The sequence below is a fragment of the Apodemus sylvaticus genome, chromosome 3 (genome assembly GCF_947179515.1).
Source record: "Apodemus sylvaticus chromosome 3, mApoSyl1.1, whole genome shotgun sequence".
Lineage (NCBI taxonomy): Eukaryota > Metazoa > Chordata > Mammalia > Rodentia > Muridae > Apodemus > Apodemus sylvaticus.
Window position 1 is genome coordinate 122,074,484 of NC_067474.1, and position 21,020 is coordinate 122,095,503.

The following is a 21,020-nucleotide window of genomic DNA, read 5'->3' on the forward strand; positions in this document are numbered from 1 at the left end:
GGGTAGGAAATCTCATCACTCTTTCTCTTTCCCCAAGAGCCACCCAAATCATCACCCTTCTGCTCTATCTCCAGGAGACCCCTGAGTGGCTTTGGTCAACGCACTGCACTACTCTGAGCCTCGGTCTCCCGTAATACAAAGCGAACAAAACAGCCTGCACGCATTGGTAAATGTCAAATGAATCAGCGCATGAAGGCCGAGCTCTTCCCTCAGACTTGTCAGAGCGAGGGCTACACGGGGGCTCATCAGGGGCTCAGGGGATCTCTCTCGAGGAATCCATCTGGATGGAGAGGTTGACCACACAGTGTTTACAGTGATCTGGCTGGGGTTCTTGTCACTGCTTCAGAGACATCTTCCAGGAGGCCAAGGCTTGCATGATCCAGGAGCGTCGCTGGTGGGAAGTGGGCAGGTTCTCACAGCTGGGGCTCCAGCGGTGTGTACTGGATGGGTCACACACCCAGGAATCCCCATACGGCAGTGGCCAAGAGTTCCGCCAGCAACTGGCCATAATTTGATCCTGGGCTTGGGCCGCGTAGATACACACGGATGCTTCTGGATCGTGTCTCAAGATATCCAGAGCTGGGTTGGAGGAAGAGAAAGACATTGTTTAGATTAAAGGTCTTTCCTAGGAAGAGTTTCTTCCCACCTCCTAACCTTGGTTTAGACGCCCTTCTGAAGCATCATCCCAACCCTTCAGATTGTCACATCTTTCAAAGCCTGTATGAAAATTCTGCCTCCTGTAGGAAGTCTTCCTAGGTTTCCCCCAGCCTACCTCCCATCAGCTGTCTCGGTTGCAAAATGAACGCGTGCTCTCTTAAGCATTTAAACTACACACTCTGCACTAAATGGTTTTGGCCCTTGTTTTCGAGCCTCATTTGCTTAATGAAATTCCAGGCTCCCCAGGGTACTGTGCATTCTGCCTCTGGGTGACCCCTGCAGTAGTTAACTTTACACTCACTATAGCTAAGCCTTAGCCCAGCAGGACTGAGCTGAAGACTCCTCCCAGACACACAGCAGTTCTCTTTTCCTGTTACCCACAGGGCTCTGCTCAGGCTCCCACTCCCTCAGCACCTCACCAGCCCAGGTTGTGACTTACTAGCTTTCACTTCATTCAGCCGCTCTTCAGTCATCATGTTCTCCATGCAGGGGACCAGGGACCCTGGATAATCCAAGAGGTGAAGGCATCTGCCTTGAGACCTGCTCACCCCACCCCTGGACCAGATGACCTTAGAGAATCTGCCTGCTGCCTTCCAGCCCTATGAGGGCCAGAAAGACAAGCTTCACTGTGACTCTCGACAGGAGTCCCAGAAAGGTCGTGGTCCAGCGGACAGGAGCAAACATGACAGCACAGCCGATTGTCAGTGTCACCCTAGGCTGGGCCTTAGCTTCCTTGTCTGTGACATGGAAAAGTCCTGCCTCCCTGCTCAGCTTCCCCAGAGCATCTGAGCCACCAGACTTGTACACATGCCAGGCACAGCTGCTAGGGATGAGGTGCTGAGACTCCAAGCATCCTGATGCGTCACGGAGCTGTCCTGATGGCTCCTCAGCCCAGGACATCCTCAGTTCCTGCTGTCCTCATTCTATGGCCCTGCCTCCCACAGTGTCTGGGTCCTGGCTATGCCCTGCCCCTCCCACTGAGCCTTTACTCCTGTGTTTTCCTGGGGAATTCCTGTTTATCTTTGTATATTCCCTTCAGAAAGTGGCTCTCAATGAAGCCCTTTCTAACCCGGACCCAGGTTGAGCCTAGTGCCTTCCTAGAGTGTCTCAGAGTCTCAGTGAGTTTCCTGTCTATATGCACAAGGTCTATATACACTGGGCCTGTAAAAAAATGGGTCTGGGGCTGGTGAGATGGCTCAGCAGGGTAAGAGCACTGACTGCTCTTCCAAAGGTACTGAGTTCAAATCCCAGCAACTACATGGTGACTCACAACCATTCGTAATGAGATCTGATAACCTCTTCTGGTGTGTCCAGAGACAGTTACAGTGTACTTACATATAACAATAAATCATTTTTTAAAAATGGGTCTGTATACACTGGGTCTATATACATTGGATCTGTATAAACTGTATTTACTTTTGATTTATGAATCATATATTTACATATGTCTGGGTCTGAGGATTGAACTCAGGGTTTAATACAAGCTGAGCATGTATCACTAAGTGATGTCTCCAGGCCCTCATTGTGAATCTTTTCTCCCACAAGATGATAAATTTCTTAATTTGGTGTCCATTTTGGAGAACAGAGTGGGAGGGAAAGTTTCTGAGGATTCTAAATTTATATGCAAAATATATGTATTTTCCAGACAAAGTGTTTGCAATTTTCTTCTGAGCCTTACAAGAAGTCTGTGTCCCAAAGGAGGTGAGAAGTTCTACATTGTTCCAGAAGCTGACTGTAGGCAGAAGTCGGCCTTGGCATTAGGTGTTAAACATTAATGTTTTTAGAAGTAGTTGGCTTGGATAAGATTGAAAGAAATCAGCATGTGAGGAACTGCCTCTGACTAGCCCCTTAATTCAGAGATGTGTGTCCTAGGCCTTGCTCCTCTGTCCCATCATTGGTCATGTTAGCAGTCCCTCCCCAACCCCTCTACATCCCCTCCCATTCCATCAGCTCAACAAACCAACAAAGGGATGGTGGGAGTGTGGATGGGTGGATGGATGGGGTACACAAATAGGTGAGTTGGTGAGTTGATGGATGGGTGGATGGGTAGATGGATAGATAAATAGATGGGTAGATGATGGATGGATGGATGGACAGGTAGATAAAAGAACGGGAGAGTGGATTTTGTGGGAGGGTAAATGGGGAAGTGGGTGGGTGGATGGATGGATGGATGGATGGATGGATGGATGGATGGATGGATGGGTAGATGGGTGGGTAGGATTGAGAAAGAGCAAATGAATGTAAAACATATACTGAAAGAATTATCAGGGCTGGAGGGATGGCTCAGCAGTTAAGAGCATTGACTGCTCTTCTGAAGGTCCTGAGTTCAAATCCCAACAACCACATGGTGGCTCACAACCATCTGTAATGAGATCTGATGGCCTCTTCTGGGATGTCTGAAGACAGCTACAGTGTACTTACATATAATAAATAAATAAATCTTAAAAAAATAATAAACTTCTTATTACAGAAGTCATCACCTCCAGGCCTCTCTGACTCTGGTGAAGGGACAGTGATTAATTTGGACAGAGGAGAATGAAATTATAACGTAATGAGTGTAGTATCATGGGGTGGGAGAGGCAGCCCCAGATGCCATCAGAAGGGTCTTTCACAGACTCCTGAGTAAAGAGAATCTGAAATTGATCTTTACCCCAGATAATCCAGGGAAAGCAGAAGCACAACAGAAGCACAGGCAGGGGTTTGGTGACAGGACTTGTTATGCTAGAACAGATTACCTATGAAGATGACAGAGGACTTCCGGAGGGAGGGCCGTGGACTCTTGGCATACTCCAGGCTCTGGCTGAGGAAAGTGGAGACGCTGTCTCGATGGGAGTTTACCTACAGCAAAGAGAAGCCCCCAATGTGCTGGACTCCCCATCTCAGAGCTTGGGGCAACCCTTCTGTCTGTGATCACGGTACAGACCCTGGCCCTTAAACATCCCCACTGCCCAGATCTTTTCCCAGAGGCCCACAGGGGCCAGACATTATCTTTTTGATCTAACCACAATCATCCCTTGTGATGGCATGCCATCCCCGGGTGTCCTATCAACCCATCTTCCTGGTGTAATGAAGAAAAGTCCCACAGCACAGATCCCCACCAGAGATGGCATGGGGAATTGCAGGCAAAGGGAAACTGGGCTGGCCAGGATGAGAGACTGGAGCTGCAGAGAAATGGGGATAAGCTGGAGGAATGAGAAGTCTTAAACGCCAAGTGAGGCATCCTCTGACACTGGGAGCTAGGATGCCAAAAGTCATTCGTGACTGGCATGACAAAGAACGCTTTGTGCAAGAGAACCTGACAGATCTCCAGGGTGGCTCTGGTGCCTAGAACCAGGAGCAGTTGTTCAGCTAAGAGGCTGCTGGGAGCAAAAGAAAACTAAGCTACTTACTTTCCTGTTGACAACCTCTGCAGGCCAAGGCTGAGTCTGACCTCCCAGGTGTGGCAGGCAAAGCCTTCGCAATCTTACTGAGTGTCCCCCTCTCTGCCTCCACTGCCACACTCACCATGTTCTACAGCAAGGACGTGGCCTGCCACAGCCTTCTCTATGCACTCTACGACCGTGCTATTATTAGAGCACTGTCCCCTCTCCACCTGATAAACTGCCTCCCAGCCTTCGAGCTCCAGGTTCAGATGCCACCTCCCACTGAAGCCCTCCATGTCCCTCAGGGAGTACTCATCCATCAAGCTTCTGTAGCATCTTACCATCCTCAGCCATGGTACCTGGAACCCTGGCTTGTCACTGTTTACACCCTTTTCCCCATTGTATGTGGAGATCTTCCAAGATAAAGGAAACTTTCACTCAGCTCAGAGTCCTCAGAGCTTGTATTGGGGCTGGTGGCCAGAAACTGCTAGATCAACTGCTCTCAACCTGTAGGTCATTGACCCTTGGGGGATCGAATGACCCTTTCCCAGGGGTCATCTAGGGCCATTGGGACCACATAAATTTACACGATTCATAACAGTAGCATAATCACAGTAATGAAGTAGCAATGAAAATAATTTTATGGTGGAGGGTCACCACAACACAAGGGACTGTATTAAAGGGTCGCAGCGTCAGGGAGGTTGAGAACAGCTGTGGTAGATAAATAAATGAAGGAACTGTAGTTGGTTACTTAATTGATTAGCTATAAGTCACCGGACCCTTCTTAAAGCTACAACTAGAGGTTAACTTCCTTGTATTAATTTTGTTTGAGACAGGGTGTCATGTAAACCTGAGCTGGCTTATTCATATGAGCTGGCATACTTGTGTATGGGTGCCGTTCACGTAGGGTTTTTTTTTTTTTTTTTTTTTTTTTGAGACAAAGTCTCTTGTTGTCGTCACCGTCTCAGAGCTTGCCAGGTAAACTAGGCTGCTTTGCCAGTAAGTGCCAGGGAACTTCCTGACTCTGTCTCCCCAGTGCTGAGAACACATGTGTGTGCCACCACACCAGACAGCTGCTGCTGTTCCTTTGTTCGTTGCTACATGGCGTCTGGCCCTTGGGTTTGCAAAGCCAGTGTTTTACCATCTGGGCCATCTGCTGTCTCGAAAGCCCTCAAAACACACATTTTTTTTAAAGATTTATGTATGGGTGCACTATAGCTGTTTTCAGACACACCAGAAGAGGGCGTCAGATCCCGTTACAGATGGTCATGAGCCACCATGTAGTTGCTGGAAATTTAACTCAGGACCTCTAGAAGAGCAGTCAGTGCTCTTAACCACTGAGCCATCTCTCCGGCCCTCAAAGCATACTTTTTAAAAAACTTAATTGTGTGTTAATATCTTGTAAAAAAAAAAAAAAGTAGGTTTCTAGCTTTTCTTGTGGCAAGAAGGGCCCATACTGGTAAGCTCTCTGCTCCTGCCTTTGATGAGGGGTAGTTTTCCTGACTCCCAGAACACTCTACTTCCTGTCACAGAGGTCTTTGTAAGGTGGTGAGCCAGCCAGCGCAGGCATATGAATTAGTGGTCTTAGTAAACAGTTCTTCGACACTTCCTGTTCCCTCTGTAAAGTGATGGTAGACAGTGGGTACTGGTTACACTCATGTTGGCTGGTAGCCACCCAGGTCTCATTTCAGATGGGAAGGCCTCATTCCCAGGCTATGGATGTAGCTGGGCTGAAAACTGCCTGGGCCAAGGGTGTGTCCCTTATCACGCCTGGGACCCAGTTACAGAGGGATCTTAAAGTATAAACATCTAACCCCAGCTATGCAGAGGTACATGCCTGTGACCCCAGATGTCTAGAAAGCTAGGACAAGAGGATCACTGAGTTCTGAAGAGTTCAAGGTCTGCCTGTACAATCTGAGTGAGACCCCATCTCAACGGCAAAGCAAAAAATGACCTGAGCCCTAGTCTCTGGCTCCAAGTTGAAAAAAATCAGTATAGGATTGTCTGAGAGCTCCCTGCAATGCTATCATAGCTCCACATTATCCTCTGCTGTCTGCACCCTTCCCTCCCCTTCTCTTCCCCTTCTCTTCCCCTCCTCCCCTCCCTTCCCCTCCCCTCCCTTCCTTTCCCCTCCCCTCCTTTTCCATCCCCTGCTCTCCTTTCCTTTCCTCTCCCTTCCTCTCCTTTCCTCCTCCGCCCTCCGCTTCCTTTCCTTCCCCTCCCTTTCCTTCCCCTCCCTTATCCTCCCCCCTGCCTCCTCCCCTTTCCTCCATGGGAGTGGGGTGGGCCCTGATGCCATCAGGACTTCCTCCTAAGCCTTCTCCTCCAGTAATCTCCCATGTCCCATGACAACAGGGCGGGGAGAGTGGACTAGATGGCACACCTCCCCAGGTGATCTCCGACCCATGGCACCTTCTAATGACACCTTCCCAGTGTATGTGCCTTACTTCCTGCTTATCTGTCCACAGAGCTCACTGAGCAATAGTTCATCAACCACAATGCCCTTCCTCAGCACAGAGCACCTCCCAAGCCGTTCTGAGGCCACTGCAAACCTGCAGGGTCAGGGTAAGCATTCAGTATTTCCAGCTGAATGCCCAACCCCCTGGCCCCTGGCGTCCTCACCCTGTGAACATCCTGATAAGACTCCTGCCATTAGAACACTGCATGAGAATTTCTATTGCAGAAGGGAGCCAGAAGCCAGGCGTGGTGGCACATAGCTATAATCCCAGCACTCAGGACAATGAGACAAGAGGATCACTGTGAATTCAAGGCCAGCCTGGGCTACATAGTGAGTTCCAGGACAGGTTGAGATACATAGTAAGACCATACCTCAAAATTTTTTAAAAAGGCTGGGCCTTGGTGGTGGACACCTTTAATCCCAGCAATTGGGAGGAAGAAGCAGGTCTCTGTAAGTTTGAGATTAGCCTGGTCTACAGAGGGAATTCCAGGACAGCTAGGGCTACAGGGCTACAGAGAAATCTTGTCTCAAAAATAAAATAAAATAAAATAAAATAAAATAAAATAAAATAAAATAAAATAAAATAAAATAAAATAAAACAAAACAAAAAAGTTTAAAAGGGAAAAGAAATGGGAGACACTTTAGGCAGAAGATACAGTAGATAGGCTGGAGCTGTAACTCAGTGATAGAGCACTTAGCTAGCATGCATGAGGTCATGGGTTCAGTTCCTACCTAGCTACACACACACACACACACACACATACACACACATACACATACACACACATACACACACACACATACACACATACACACACACATACACACACATACACACACATACACACACACATACACACACATACACACATACACACACATATACACACACACATACACACACATACACATACACACACATACACACACATACACACACACATACACACACATACACACATACACATACACACACACACATACACACACATACACACACATACACACACATACACACATACACACACATACATACACACACACATACACACACACATACACACATACACACACATACACACACATACACACATACACACACATACACACACATACACACACATATACACACATACACACACATACACACACATACACACATACATACACACACACACATGCACACACATACATACACATACACACACACACACACACACGGGTGGGGGGAGTACAGAGAGGGTGAAAATAGATGATAGAGAGATAGAGAGATGGAGAGATAGAGAGATGGAGAGATAGAGATGGAGAGATGGAGAGATGGAGAAATAGAGAGAGAGATGGAGAGATAGAGAGAGATGGAGAGATAGAGAGATAGACATTCAGCAGCTTGGTAGTCACTGGAGGTACTTAGTGGTTCAAAGGATGGGGGACCTAGACGAGGAGAAGTGAGAGATGGAGACAGATGCCCAAGACCCAGCGGCCTGTAGACAGTAATGTGAACCCCAGTCAGAGTGTGGAGCAAAGGACTCCACCCCCTTAACTTACTGTTAAGTAAGAGTCAATGAACACACAGGAAGCACTCACGAGATACTTGCAAATTTTGGTCACTGCCTGTTGCTGGTTGTCCCAGGGCTTCTGGCTGTAAGCCCTTTTTGGCAACTCCCAGTTCATGAAGGAAGAGCAGCGGAACAGGGTCTTCACACATTTCTGCAGACCAATAGAAAGAAAATACCAGCAGTGTGGAATTCTGGGACAGTGAACGCCCAGGGGAAAATGCTTTAAAAACTGGCTTTGAGGGCTGATGAGATAGCTCAGTGGGTAAAGGTGCTTACCACTCGAGCCTGGCAGCCTGAGTTCAGGCCCCAGGACCCATGTAACTCTAGAAAGAGAAAACCACTACTACTACCGCTACCGCTACCGCTACCACTACTACTACTACTACTACTACTACAACCACTACCACTACTACTACTACTACTACTACACACACACACACACACATATACACACACACAATTTCTTTAATTGGATTTTGGAAAACCAATTCCTATTTGAAAGGTGCAAGTAGAAGCCCTGGAGCTCAGTGGTAGTGCTGGCTTTATATGCATGATGCCTAGCTAAGGTTCATTCCCCAGTATTGCAAATACATACATACATACATACATACATACATACATACATACATACAAACATATATACATACATACATACATACACACACACACACATACATAGTAAATGAAGAAAAGAAAGGTACAGATGAAGTTAGCTATTTGAAGGGGGTTCTGTCCAAGATGCCTCTAGAAAGCACATGTGGATGGACATAACAGCTTCCCACGGACTGCCCCCCAGTCCTGGCTTGGTTCTCTAGGTGAGGGGCCTCTCCAGAGCTGGTAGCGGCACTGCTCGCTCTCACCTGGCCCACTTTGGCATTGCCCTCCTGTATGATGAACAGCAGGGGCATCAGCGTGCTGGTCAGCTGCTCGCCCATGGCTTGGGTGCGGGGTGTCCGGAGCTTCTTCACCACCTTGCCGTATATGCTGATGCAGGCAGCCCGCACCGTTTCTCTTGCCTGAGACAAACAAGAGGCTCAGGGTGGGGTGGGGGCCCTCTCGTCCAGGAGGAGGCACCACGGCCTTCCTTTCCCTCATTCTTAGGACCTTCTGACATAAAGACAAGAGCCCAGGCTGCCCGATGGGTCTGACATGGGCCAGTTCCTCCTCACTGAGCCTAAACTAGGTGCTCACCATTCTGCCTGGCCAGGCCCCAGTATTCTAAAGATGCTTTTGTGGCAACTGGGGAAACGCCCCCCCTTGGTGGGACTGCCAAACAAATGTTCCATTAGGCTACCCAGTGGCTGTAAGTCCTTCTCTGGGGAAACGTCACCAAGGAGCTCCCTCCTGGAGAGGCAGCTGGGTTGAGGTGTCCCTTCTTCTAGTCTGGACCAGCTCTGCCCAGGCCCCATTTGAGGTGGGGTAGAAGGGGCAATATTGCAAGTCAGGTGATGGCTGAACCTCCCTGATCTACTCCCGCTGCCTTACGTCAACGAAGTGAGGCAGCAGGATCTGCAGCATCTCCACGTAGACCGAGTTGTCCGTTAGCTTCTTGCCCTGCCCCTTGAAGATGCTCTTGAGGTCATGGACAGCCTCCACCACCAGCACGCCGTCCATGTTCTTCAGACTCTTCACCATGGAAGGCAGCAGGCCCTGCACCTTGGTCATCTGTGGGACGGAAGCACAGAGAAACACGTTCTTCCTGGGCCAGCAGGTGGGAGAGCCAGTCTCCCGTTCTCCAAGAAGACTTGGGTGGCCCAACTCTATTTTCACCCCCAGGCCCTGCCTCTATCTTGCTGTCTCTTCTGAACTCCCTCCCTCAACCTCCGGTTGTTCCCTGAAGCCTTCTTTGGTCTCTCTGATTCCCTCCGGCTGGGCTTGGGAGGCTTATCCCCTCCACTGGCCCCAGGTGGACAATGCCCTATGTCACAAGTTAGCCATCTAACAAGAAGTCCATGTTACCCCTCCATCCCAGCTGTGTCAGAAGCTGCATGGGTACCTAGCAGAGAAAAAACGGGCATTTCTACAATGCTAAGCTTAAACCACCCTTCCAGCCTTCAGTCTCCTGACCTGAAAGGGAAGAATGATTACGGCCATTCTACAAGTTGCCTCTAGGGACACGGCAAAATTTAGATCAGGAAATGTTGACAAACAATACAATACATGGGATTGTGATGGCAAATTTATTTTTTAGATGGGACCACGGAGGATAAGCAGAGATAGGCTCAGACTCCAGGCCCAGCATCCGAGACCCTCAAACACCTGAACAGCCCAGGGGCTGGCAAAGGTTGGCTTTCCTCAACCTTCCACTTACCTTCTCAGACCTGCGTGCCAGGATTACCAGGCCCCGGATGGACAGCACCTTCATGATGGGGTCACGGTGGCTCAGGCCTTCTACCATCCGCCCCAGAGAGTATTCCTCAGGGATGCGGCGCACCTGCTCCATGCGGAAGAGCTGAGAGAGCAGACGGCGTTGACTCCTGAGCTGAGGAGCCATGGCCTGCTGTCTCCCTGGGACTCTGAGGCCTCTCTCTCTCTCTCTCTCTCTCTCTCTCTCTCTCTCTCTCTCTCTCTCTCTCTCTGTCCCCTCCCCATTGTTGCCTGACTCCAGGCCCCACCTGCCTGCTGACCACACACTTACACTAACCCACTGTCTTCAACCATTCCTCAATGACTGGGCAAGTTTGTCCCTTCTGCACTAGCAGGGCGCCCTTACCCTAGGGCAGCCACATCTACTCTCACTCCCACACCTTGCATGGCTTCTTTCAAAACCCAGCCCCAGGTTCAGCTCTCTTCCCTGAGTCCCATGAACCCTGTGTATATTCCTGAGGTAGCAACTAGGAGACTCAGTGCTCAGTCTATCCGCCCTTTGGTCCCTGTAGACATCCACAGGCTTCCTATAGGATGAAAACTCAGCCACTTCTCTCTGAGTCATCACTCGACCTAAGCCTTGGAGTGTGTTTGTTAGACGAGTCAAGTCCAACACAGAGTTTGGCTCCTCCCCTTCTGAGGACTGCTCCTCTTCTGTGTCCACATTGCAAGGTAGCGCCATCATCAGCACCTATTTTCTGCCTCACATCCTCCCCTCCTTCCACAGCCAATAGGATTTGGTTCTCGCTACCTCTCTATCTCTATGGCTGCCACCATGGAGAGCCACATCTAGGAGATGGGAGTACTGGGGACAAGAGAAGCTGGTGGGGAGGGCAGGATCACCAGCTAAGCAGAGGAGAGGGCAGGGAGGAAGGACCACGCCGGTGCTGGCTTCACACCGGTGCTGGCTTCTGCGTGTCCATGAGAGCCACTCAGGCCTGCTGTACACCAAGCTGCGAACCAGGCCCCAGACACACAAAAATAGCTTCTCTCTCTTTTACTTACCGTGTTGGAAATCAGACCCAGGGCCTCACACATGCCAAGCAAGCCCTCTACCAGGGAGCCACATCTCCCACATAGCATTGCTAATCAAGTTAGCTTTTGAGACAAGGCCTCACTCTGTATGTAGCCCATGGTGGACTGGGTTTTACCACAATAAATGAAGGAAGAGAGAGAGGCATGGAGGAGTTAGAGCCAAAGATGTGCATTTGAACCTGGATCTGCCGTTTGGGCATTTGGAAAAAGAGACTGTGTCTCAGGTGCCTCCTATGGGTTCAGCTAAGGACTAGTATCTAAGTTATGAAATTTGAAGGAGGATAAAATGGAGGGAGGACGTAGCTGTGCGCATGTGCATCGCCCTCTGCAGCTGGCCTTCCCAGCCCCTGACAGGTCTCCTGAACCTGTCCAGCACTTCCTGCCAGACTAACTCTGATTGTCGCTCCCCTCATGACCCTCTCCCTGAGGCCCCTCCTTCCAGTCTCCTATTCTCTCATGACTTTCCCCCAGCTTACTGTGAGTCACGCTACGGTACCCACATTATACCCGGGTGTTCTCTGCCTTCCCTGCCATACTGAGAACACGTCAAGGCCAGGGCGGGGCCGGGTTCACATGTGCTTCTCTGGGGGCTGGCACATGGTGGTGCCCAGCAGAGGTTAGTGGGTGCCGGTTTGAGGGGGTCTGGAAGAATGGGATGCAACCAACAGAACCTTCATTCTGAAGAGAAACAAAGGTCCCAGAAAAGCTTTGGAAACCGCAAAATGCTGTTTCCCGGGAGAAATGAAGGCGCTGTGACTCAAGGCCCCCCTGGCAAATCCTCACCACACTCAGGGCCCTAGGATGTACCTCCACGAAGAAGGCGGTGGCTGTGATCTTGTGTCTCTCGTCACCTCTCTCCAAAAGGGGGATGAGCAGGTAGAGGATGCGACACAGCTCCTGGCATGAGTAGTGGACCATGGCCCTAGGGAGCAGCAGGCACTCAGGTCCCAGTCCCACAGAGCTGGCAGCTGACAGTGACACTGCAAACCCTGGCCTGCCAGTGTCAGCTGGGCTCCTGTGACCCCAGCCTTTCACCAGGGGCTTAGCTCAGAGTCACTTGAGTGGGCGTGCATGTGTGTGTGAGTGGGTGTGCATGTGTGTGCAATACCAGAGTGCTGATGCAGAGGTCAGAGGACACTAGTGAGTGCTGTGTTTTGCCTTCCATGGCATGGGTCCAGGAAATTGCACCTAGGCTGGGCAGCCTTGGCAACAAGTGTCTACCCACTGAGCCATCTCTCACCATGCCAAAAAGAGGAGCTAACCACATCATTTCAGGCATCTATGAAACATTACAAGCAAGTTTGCCTCCCAAGAGTGGATGTCATTTTTCACACTAGTGGTGTCCCCCTACTAAGAGGACACTACTCCCCAAGCTGTGGAGAAGAGGTGAGAGGGGAAAAGCCAGAGCTCAGAGATGCAAACCTGGGTCTGTCTGGAGCTCCAGACAGGTTCCAGAGCATCCTGCCCCAGGTTGCCCTACCCTACCCCACTGAGGTACCACACCTCACCTTGCCAGCAGGGACACTCCCCGGTAGTGGCTCTCTGCCTGGCCCATGAGCTCCCAGCCTCCCTGCTCTTCCAGAAACGTGGACTCGTAAGAACAGCCCATCTTCAGGAGCAGGGTTTTCACCACCTTCACCATCCAGCTGCCAAGACAAGGGAGGAAAGTCGGCTGTCCACGGTGAGCCTTCTACTCGACCCCTCTTGCCAATGCTACCATGGATCCCCACGAGCTCCCCTCTACCACACTGCTGTTAGCAGCAGGCACTGGGTCCACAGAGGATGGCTCCTTACAAGGAGCACATTGCTCTCAGAACATGAAAAGAAACAGAAGCAAACTCCCCTTCCACCCTCCCTTTCCAGGGCCTCGCTCACTGAGGAGCCAGCTGGCTGGCCAAGCTTCCTGGATATCCCGTGTCTTGCCTCTCTCCTTCTCCACTCCCCGTCACACCATGACTGTCTTGGCAGCCTTTAAGACAGTCCTCTCTGCTCTCCTGGGCATTCAGTCTCCTGACTGCTGATGCCGGAGTCCCTCTTTGCCTCAGGACCCTTCCCATATGCCTCCCATCTGGATACCTAGTAGAAGACCCTGGGGAGTTGTCACACAGGCAACTGAGCAGTTGCTCAGAGGTTCAAGTGAGCTCCAGGAGCCTCAAGGTTGCTGCTGCCTGTTAAAAAACCAACTGGATGTCTAACCCAGCCTATTGTCACTGTAGGCGGGAAGTCACTGGCCATATACTGATGGGCTACATTCTGAGAAAGGCTTCTAGTGGCGGTGGCCTTGTGTGAGCACCGTGGTGTGTACTCATTCTGTGGTACATGGTGTTGCCTGCAACACACTGGGCTCTTCCTCAGTATTAGGGGAAACACCAGGGTTGGAGCAGGGTCCATGTGTGAAGAGAATGCCGAGTGCTCAGGAGAAAGCAAGTCAAGAGTCTCGTGACCTCCGTTTCTTCAGAACATAGAATTACTCCTGGAATGTGTTTTCATGCTCTTCCCAGATGTAGCAGATCAGAGTGAGTTTACTTCAGATTACTCATTATTGCTTATTGTTGTTTAAGTTAAGTAAATGTTTAAATGATCCTGGATATGCCTTGTGGAAAACATGTTTTTGATCCATGCAGTTGTCCTTGTGATTGTGTATGGCTTGAACTCACGAGAACTTTACTCATGTGATCGTTCTTAACCCTCAAAGTAGAAATTGTCTGATGCTCTGAATAAAGTTGGCTATTGTATGAGGCTTTAGTCCACCTCATTGATTGACTCCATTCTCCCAGATCCCACCACCAGCTAGAGCTTTAAACACATCACAATAGACTCCTTTCATTGACCAACACATCACCAGAGGCTCATAACCGTGATTATAAACCGTTAACAGATAATGGATGGAATCACTCCCCAGAAACCTAAACATTTGCTTGAAGAGTTTGTGATGCCTTTGTAGACCTAACTCCCATGGTCCTGAGAGCTGCTAGGTTTGGGGGATTCAAGACAAATTTGAATCCAGACTTGGTGGCAGACATCTGCAAGCCCAGCACTCAGGAAGAAGAGACAGAAGGACCAAAGTCAAGGACAGCCAGAGCGACAAAGTGAGACCCTGTCTCAAAATGTCAAAGGCAGGGCATGCGATAGAGTGCTTTCAAATACACAAGGCCTGTGCTCCCTTGAAGATACTAAGAGAAGACCCTTTGCTTCATGCACCAGTTTCCTTGCTTGGACAACAACCACGTCTTCTCTCTTCTCCAAAGCTCCCTCCAGTCTATATCTGAGCATCTCTTCTCACAAGGACCTTGGTGTGGAATTTAGGACCCACTTAGTTGATGCAAGTTCATTTCCTTAAAGTAACTCCATCCTTAAAGACTGCTCTTTAAATCAGGACAGTCACAGATTCCGGGTGGATGCATCTTTGGGGCCACTATTCTACCCCAGGCTCCATCTTGGGGCTCTTTGATCCCATCAGCCTTTGACTCCTCTGCTTTTGCTACCTCCCAGGTTGTGACTGTGTTGAAAGTAGGGTGGGCCGTTACCATGCTATGGTAAGATGGGCTGTAAATGGACCGTGGGTGAGTTGATACCATGCTGTAGGTTAGGTGGATTATCCAGAGTGTGGAAAGGGTGAGGGGCCCTGGACTATGGCTAGGAGAGCTGTCCCTAGCCTGGGGGAGGGTGTGCTGTCCTGTGCTGTGGGTAGACTGTCACCATGGCTATGCGTTGGGTAGGTAGGCACTCTGGCTTCCTTCCAGTGGCCCTGTGTCTTAGCTGAGCTAAATCTTCTCTCCTGAAGGTCATGACCTTCTTTATTCAGAGGCTTCCCTCTGTGCTCTTCCTCCTCCTGTGGTTACAGCACCTCTTCCACTCTTGCTCACTTTCCCAAGAACCTAACTGTCCCAGTGAGCACATGAGGACACAGAGATGGCAGGTATCTCTCTAGTGGAGTGTTAGGCTATTAGTTCTTACAACTGTGATGCAGAAATCAGCCATCCAGCTCTTAGAGCGCAGGAAAATACCAGCCAAGAAGTTAGTTACCAAAACCAGAGCATATGATAGATGGATATATACATAGATATATACATAGATAGATAGATAGATAGATAGATAGATAGATAGATAGATAGAAAGATAGATAGATAGATAGATAGATAGATGAAAGATACATACATACATACATACATACATACATAAATACATAGATATATAGACAGATCTCCATCTAAGGCCTCCAGCTGCACACAGCTTGTTCTTTGCCCTTCTAAATATGTTTCTGTAAGTACAACACACAGAGAAACAATAAAGGGAAACTGATGAGCCCACCATACAATGCATTTAACTTTTTGAATGACAAAAAAAATCACAGGTGAAGTGACCAAATTCAATATAAACAACAGAGTCAATTTTCTTAATGCAACAAGTTCTCACAATTAACAGGGGAAATGAAAAAATAATTTTAAGAACAACTTTATATATATATATATATATATATATATAGATAGATAGATAGATAGATAGATAGATAGATATAGACATAGATATAGATATCGCCAGCAGTTCTATATTAATAGGCAAAGGGCAAGGGCAACTTGCTCACATGAATGAGAATACAAATGCCATTTAAATCTCAACTTCATTCAAATGAGAGAAATGAAAACTAAGACTCCAGCACAGACGCACCCATGCACACACTCATGTGCATGGACACACACACCTGCACATACATGCACGCACTCACACCCACACAAACACCTGCATACAGCACATCAGGTGTGTTGCTGGAACCCAGCCATCCACTCCAACACTCAGGATCTGGGGCAGGAGAATCATGACTCCTTTTAGGCTTTGTCTCAAAAACAAACAAACAAACAAACAAACAAACAAACCAAAAGCTAAATCCATCTTTTGCAGCACAGATTAGCTAAGATAGAAAAGTTCTGCAATGCACTGCTCTAGAACAGATGTGGGGGTATAAGCACTGGCACTGACAGGCCATGACCACTGGTGAGTTTCCTCCTCTCTCTCTCTCTCTCTCTCTCTCTCTCTCTCTCTCTCTCTCTACATGTGTGTACCACACTGTGTATTCAGAGGTCAGAGAATTTGTAAGAACCAGTTCTGTTCTCCCACCATGTGGGTCATAAGGCTCACTAGCCCTGTGTTTACATTTTCTTTTTCTTTTCTTTTCTTTTCTTTCTTTCTTTTTTTGTTTTTGTTTTTTTTTTTTTTTGAGACAGGGTTTCTCTGTGTGGCCCTGGCTATCCTGGAACTCACTCTGTAGACCAGGTTGGCCTCAAACTCAGAAACCCGCCCCTCACCTGCCTCTGCCTCCCCTGTGCTGGGATTAAAAGCATGCTCCACCACTGCCTGCCTTTTTTTCTTTTTAACATTTTCATCGCCCTGGTCAAGAACATTTTTAATCTTGCATTTCTGTACCATTTTAGTGTTGCTGTGCAGAAGCCCATTGATGCCCCCCTCTCCCAGGAGTTCATCCTACACATACAATGACACAATGACATGCATCTATAGGAGCAAGCCTATGTCAGTGCCCTCTGCAATTGCAAAGAGCAGTTGTGGTGCCCGCCTCAGGAGGAGGGTCGCACACATTACAGTAGCTGCATTGCTGTATGGAAGGATGCTCTGCAGCTGTCAAAGCTGAGGAGGCAGCTGTATGTATGGAGGTCTTCAAGACTTGACATGCGTTAGGAGTGAATGTGCGCCTGTATCATAGGCTAGCACTTGTGTAAAAGAATATAAACCCTTGTGGCTCATCTACACTGACTATCCCTGAAAGGGCATAAAAAAATCTGCTTGTCTTCTGGGAAGGTATCTGGGGTAAAGACAGGAAAAAGAGAGTTAGTTAATTTTAATGTCCCTTTTCCCCCTGGTGAGCACACATTATATTCCAGTGAGTAATTAAGAACTTTGGTATGCCTGAGATAGACCCCTAATACAACAAGCACATCTTCTGGGGGCAGTAGGGGGTAAAGGCCCTCAGACAACTGATTTCTTCATGCGTCTGAGCAGAGTGGTGGGATGCAGAAAGGGAGTTGAGAAGCCTTGGTAGCACAGTGTGTCTCCAATAACGTGTTTCTGGTGGTGGGGGTGGGGGGAAGAGTAGCTCAGTTGGTAGAGAAGGCTTATCCAAAATGAACAAAGCCCTAGATTTGATTGATAGAACCAAATAAACTGGGCGTGGTGGTGCATGCCTATAATCCTAGTGACTAGGAAATAGAGACAGGAGGATCCCCAGTTCAAGATTATCCTCAGCTTTGCGGCAAGTTTGGGGCCAGCCTGGACTACGTGAGATCCTATTTTTTAAAAAGGAGTGAGGCATATGTTCTACTTCCTCTTCTGGTTCTAGAATTAATGTCTATACATAAGATGTTTGAGGGTCCTTTGCTGGGGAACACTCCCCACTGCAAGGACGGCAGGTTTAGAGGTGATGGGGCCTACCGTACGGGTACGAAGAGAGGAGGCTGTGTGTCATCCTTGGAATCCTTTCGAGGAGCCACACGGCTGGGTAGGTTGAGGCCAATGTGATAGTGGACCTGAATGAGCAGAGCCAGGAGCAGCTGAGGGTAGATACGCCTCACACGGCCCACACAGCTGTTGACGGACAGGAGCTCACACAGACCACTGGCTGCCTAGGAGTGGAGGGAAGGCCAGTGGCTTGACCCAGTCCATCCTCCCAGGGCCGCTGGCCTCTCTTCTTACTGCTCTGAGAGACTGAGACTGGTTCTCTAATGCAGCCTAGAAAAGCATGGCTCCTACCCCCTCTGGCAGGAGGGACCCTAACAAGCAAGCAGTTGGGCTGAGTGGGGTGGAAGGGGAGGCAGGCAGGGTGTCTGGTCCTCACCGCCAGGGGCACAATGGAGGCCCGACCCTTCTTGGTCACCGGCTTCTCCTTCAGGCTAGTTAGGAGCAGATCCAGCAGGTCTCGGACATCACAGCTGGGCTTTCGAAGTATCAGCTGCCTCCACATCTCTGCCCCGTTGCTAAGAAGGAAGGAGGACAGCACTGCCTAGGCCAAGGGCCACCTGACACCAAACTGTTTCAGCGCTGGGTGCAGTGCCAATAATGTGATATTTGTGAGCATGCCCACAAGGAATGATCTGGAAAACACTCTCCACACGTCAGGAACTTGGCAGTGATTGAACGCCTTATTCCCAAGTCTCAGACCAGGTGCTTTGTCCTTGTGTGCTCCTGCAGCAAACACTCACTAGAGCGGACATCATGCACCAGGCCAGCACTAAGCAAACCATTGCCGATACAGATGCAGACACTTAGCAATGCTCAACGTTACCACCTTCTCTAGACAGTGTTATTTCCATCTTACTGGGGCAGAATGGAGGCTTAGGGAGGTTACACACACACACACACACACACACACACACACACACACACACACACATACACACAAACCCATCAGTCCAAGATACTGCTACTACTACTGCAAGATATGAGTGCATCCAATGTGTCTAACGCTGCACCCTAGGAGTTAGAGTTGAAGCCACAGAGCCCTTTAGGGCCTGGGTCTTGCCCTTATCACAGATTCCTGGCCCTTTGTGGGAAACTACCCACACAGGAGAAGCAAGCAGCACCAGGAGAGATTCCTGCTGTGGGCAGCTGACAGTGAGCTAAAGGGTTAATGAAACCTTTTGCCTGAATACAGGAACATCTGAACCTTCCACTCACGTCCCAGCTCTGTTCCCCTGGAAACCCAATAAAGATAGTATTTCAACTATGTTGCTAGGCAACGTTGCTTATGGTAAGAATGGTCATGTTTATGACTGCCTGGCACATCACATCTGGATTAGGAGAGACTGCCAATTAACTGTAAGAACCAATGGGACAGCTCCAGCGTGGAGCTTCCCGGGACTGGACCCTTGGAGCTGGCCTAGTCTCTGAAGTGATGCAGAAAACCAGGCTCCTGTAGGAGATTCTGGTCCCTGTGACTCCCCTGGGCTTCCTCCTCTCCTGGGAAGCTAGCTTCCAGACCCAGGACTGAGACCGGGAGAGGAAAGTGAGGCATGTAGGGAATAAAAGGGAAGGGGCCAGCCTCTCAGACCCACAAAGGGAACATCCAGTCATCAAGGCATCCAGCCCTGGGAGTCTAGTGATTATTACTGGAGCACAAAAGCAGTCCCCTGGGGCTACGGCTCAGTGGCAGGGCACTTGGATAGTATGGCCCTGGGTTCGATGCCCAGCACTGAGAAAGAAAAAGAGGAGGAGGAGAAGGAGGAGAAGGAGGAGGAGGGAAAGGAGAAGGAGAGGAAGGAGGGGGATGATGAAGAGGAAGGAGAAGAAAATGAAAAATTCCTTAATATGATTCCAGTACCTGAAAGAAGCAGGCAGGAGGATTGCTATGAGTTTGTAGCCAGCCTGAGCTACACAATGAGCACACCCCACCCTCTCTCCCTCCCTCTCCCTCTCCATCTACACACACACACACACACACACACACAGAGAGAGAGAGAGAGGGGGGGGAAGGGGAGAGGAGAGAGGGGAGAGAGAGAGACTCACCCGGTGGGCAGAGCAGCTACAATGGTTAACTTCTTAGGATCTATCTATAGTGGACCCTCAGGGTCTCCACCGACCTTGGCTCTGACTGACATGTCTGTCCCTATTAGCACACATCCCTCTTTCACAGTTTTGCGTATGGTCCCACATTTACTCAGAAACAACCGTCTTAAGTGGTCGCTTCCCTGTTCCATTTACTTAAAGAAAGGCTGTGCCCAACAGGCTAAAAGGAGACACATGTCACCTATCATCTGGCCGGCCTCCTCTCCATCCCAGACACGGACCTCCACGGAGGCACTGAGCCTGGAGCCGCCTCCTCACACGGTGGAGCAGTTTTTCCTACAGGAGAACTGAAGCCCAGCGAGCATACATGAGCTGCCCAACACCAGCAGCTACCATTAAAGAACTCCAGGCTTTGGAGTCAGTTGGACCTGAGCCTAGATCCTCACTGTAGCCATGCCCCGGTGGGTATGGAGGCCAAGAAACATCTCCCGAGCCTCATAGCCACATCTGTAGAACAGGGCTGAGTCCAGAATGAGGGACTCTGGACAGTCAGTACAAATCCAGTGGTGCTGAGAAAGCGGTCATAAATACCGCAGGCTGTAGAAGGGGGAGGGGAGGAGATCAATGCTCTGGGTAGAAAGAGTGTCTCAGCCCGGGACAAGGCTGCTTCAGCCCTTTGAGGTGTATAGGATGGGAGTCTCCATGCTTGGTACCTGTCCAGCGGGAGGGGGCACATGAGCAGGGCCACCACAACCTCGGTCATGAAGGAGCTGGCCAGGAAGGAGATGGGCAGCAGAGCCACCTCGCGTGCCCGAGGCTCCTGGATGTGGTTCAGCTGCAGGTAGATGCCCTGCATGATTTCCGGGATCTGGAGATAGCCGTGGGCAGGTTGCAGGAAGGCCCATTGGAGAAGCAGAGAGAGGCATGAGGCACATGGGCAGATGGGAGGAGGACTTAGGGTAGAATAACAATAAAGCAAGGGAGAGGCTCAATGCTGGAGGGAAGTGGGAAGGAAGAGGTGCCAGGGCGTAGCTCCCTGGGAGTGGCCTCCCTACTCCTATCTGCCATCTGGGT

General features: G+C 49.6%; 1 protein-coding gene across 1 annotated transcript in view; it reads right to left on the reverse strand.

Annotated features, from left to right (window-relative positions):
- Window positions 1-22: 22 nt before the first annotated feature.
- Window positions 23-21,020, reverse strand: part of Mroh7 (maestro heat like repeat family member 7) — a 40,879-nt gene continuing 19,881 nt past the window's right edge. Inside the window, exons 11-22 of the mRNA XM_052175607.1 lie at window positions 20,660-20,814; window positions 18,280-18,418; window positions 17,877-18,067; window positions 12,944-13,081; window positions 12,243-12,357; window positions 10,345-10,485; window positions 9,519-9,698; window positions 8,894-9,049; window positions 8,062-8,184; window positions 3,393-3,495; window positions 1,097-1,159; window positions 23-579 (exon numbers count right to left, since the gene is read on the reverse strand). Of these exons, the coding sequence (XP_052031567.1) occupies window positions 335-579; window positions 1,097-1,159; window positions 3,393-3,495; window positions 8,062-8,184; window positions 8,894-9,049; window positions 9,519-9,698; window positions 10,345-10,485; window positions 12,243-12,357; window positions 12,944-13,081; window positions 17,877-18,067; window positions 18,280-18,418; window positions 20,660-20,814 (1,749 nt within the window). The 3' untranslated portion in view covers window positions 23-334. The remainder of the gene's footprint in view (window positions 580-1,096; window positions 1,160-3,392; window positions 3,496-8,061; window positions 8,185-8,893; window positions 9,050-9,518; window positions 9,699-10,344; window positions 10,486-12,242; window positions 12,358-12,943; window positions 13,082-17,876; window positions 18,068-18,279; window positions 18,419-20,659; window positions 20,815-21,020) is intronic.